Here is a 1925-nt window from a genome sequence, read left to right as displayed (position 1 = left end):
ATGTCACCTCGACATACATGTGTCATCTAATTCAGCAACTGTTACAGTTGACTAATTTCTGTTAACGTTAACTCGTAATTACACACTAATAAGAATTAAGATGGGTAATTTAAATTTTTTAAGCGTTGGAGTATAAATCTGATCATTTGTTCGGGTTGAAAAACGCACTTTGAAAAATACCCTTTTCCCCTCTTAAGCGTCATAAGTTTGCTTCCTGGTTACGAGCTTTAAACCCTAAACGAAGAAGGGATGGTACCACAAAGTCAATGCAAAGCCCAAACCGAAATGCTCTAATCTATTCAAATACATTTGTGACCTTATGATTCCTACGGATCAAAATTCTGTCACAAAGTTAGGCCCAACTTATTTCGTTAAAATTTAAAATATTCATATATCCTCAAAAGAGTGACCCAAAATAGATATCAAACGTGAACAAAACAGAGGACAAACTTTGTGTTTTTAACTTTCTAGCGAGAGATACTCTGTTTTTTTCTCTCAAGCAAAAACAGAGCTACAAGATAATAACAGTAGACACAAAGCAGCTTGTTCTTCCTCCTTTAGACTCCTTCGTTTCTTCACAGCCACGCCACCATGTGATGATAATGATGATGATTTTGGTTTTATCTTCTTGGAAGCTAAGCCTTGGTGGCTGTGAATAATACAAATACCCAATAATTCTGATCGTCTCTGTTTCCTAAATCTAATCCCACATGCATTGCAAAGTGACTGCAAATCCCACCACAAATCAAAAATAAACAGCTTATGAACACTTGTTGAATCATCTTAAGATCAAACAAAGTTATTGACATAGTAATTGGAGGTAGAAGAAGAGACCTTGGGACCAGTTGGTCCACCTCTCCACATTGGTGTCTTGGTGGTCTTGCAATCACTGCAACACCTAACTGTCTCCTTCTCTTCTTCCATTCTCGTTGACATGTAAGAAGATGAACAAGATAGTAGCTTTCTTGAATCCATCAAATCAAAAGTAATTTGAGCTCTTCTTTGATACAACGATTGTGATCAAGAACTCTTCGAATTTTCTTGATAACTCTTTCTATGGCAATAATGCTTCTGTTTTTTTGTAGTATACAAGTAATCAAGAAAGGCTTAAGAGCTCCTTAAAAAAGCCTCCCAAACCAAGGTGAGTGTGGTAAGAAGACGAAACTATCCTCGGCCGCTCTTTTGATGAACAATGATTATGACATTTTTGGTAGATGGATGACACAAAACAAAACATCTCCCAAATCATTGTCGGGTGGAAAGCCAAGTGGCAGTACGCACGACCGGGATCTATGGAATTTCTTTATAATAATGACGAGTGTGTGTGTATATTAGACAAAAGAAAGTAAAAAGAAACCACATATTTGTGCAAACTTGTTCACATGAAGACAGAGAAAAAGGAATGAAGAGAAAGCCACCAATGTTTTCACTAACTCATAGACTTTTTTGTGATAAGGAAGCCACTAGTCTTCTTCCCAAATCAATTCAAGGAAAAGCAAAAGTACAACATTATTTAACGTGAAAAGCATTATAGAATAAAGTTATATAAATTTTCTTGGCATAGCCAAAATGATTATATATGGTTCTACACTTTGCTGGATGATTCTCTCGAACCATTCTTAAGTTACATATCTATAAGTCGCAATACTGCTATACGTTGGAAATCTGAACAAATAACGATGTCCTGTGGTAAACCATTTTGATCAGGGCATCTACAACAGTAGAATTTAAGATGATTATCTCAAATTAATATTTATATATAGTTTTATTTTTCATTAAAAAGATATGGTCTACGCAAAGATTATTCCTGTAACATATCACTTTGCAGCACAAGAACATCAATAGAGTTAGATGTTAAAAAAAAAAAAGGAACAACCAATAGCCGAGTTAAATTATTAAAAAGTTATGGTTACACTATAATAATC

General features: G+C 34.9%; 1 protein-coding gene across 1 annotated transcript; it reads right to left on the bottom strand.

Annotated features, from left to right (window-relative positions):
* Positions 1 to 366: 366 nt before the first annotated feature.
* Positions 367 to 1107, bottom strand: LOC9308314 (GATA transcription factor 23). Its single transcript, XM_002872199.2, has 2 exons — positions 835 to 1107; positions 367 to 726 (listed from the first exon to the last, which is right to left on the bottom strand). The coding sequence occupies exons 1-2, from the start codon at positions 973 to 975 to the stop codon at positions 496 to 498; spliced, it is 372 nt and encodes a 123-aa protein (XP_002872245.1). The 5' UTR covers positions 976 to 1107; the 3' UTR covers positions 367 to 495.
* Between the last annotated feature and the right edge of the window lie 818 nt (positions 1108 to 1925).

The sequence above is a fragment of the Arabidopsis lyrata genome (genome assembly GCF_000004255.2).
Source record: "Arabidopsis lyrata subsp. lyrata unplaced genomic scaffold ARALYscaffold_6, whole genome shotgun sequence".
NCBI lineage: Eukaryota > Viridiplantae > Streptophyta > Magnoliopsida > Brassicales > Brassicaceae > Arabidopsis > Arabidopsis lyrata.
This window is presented reverse-complemented; position numbering and strand designations above follow the sequence as displayed.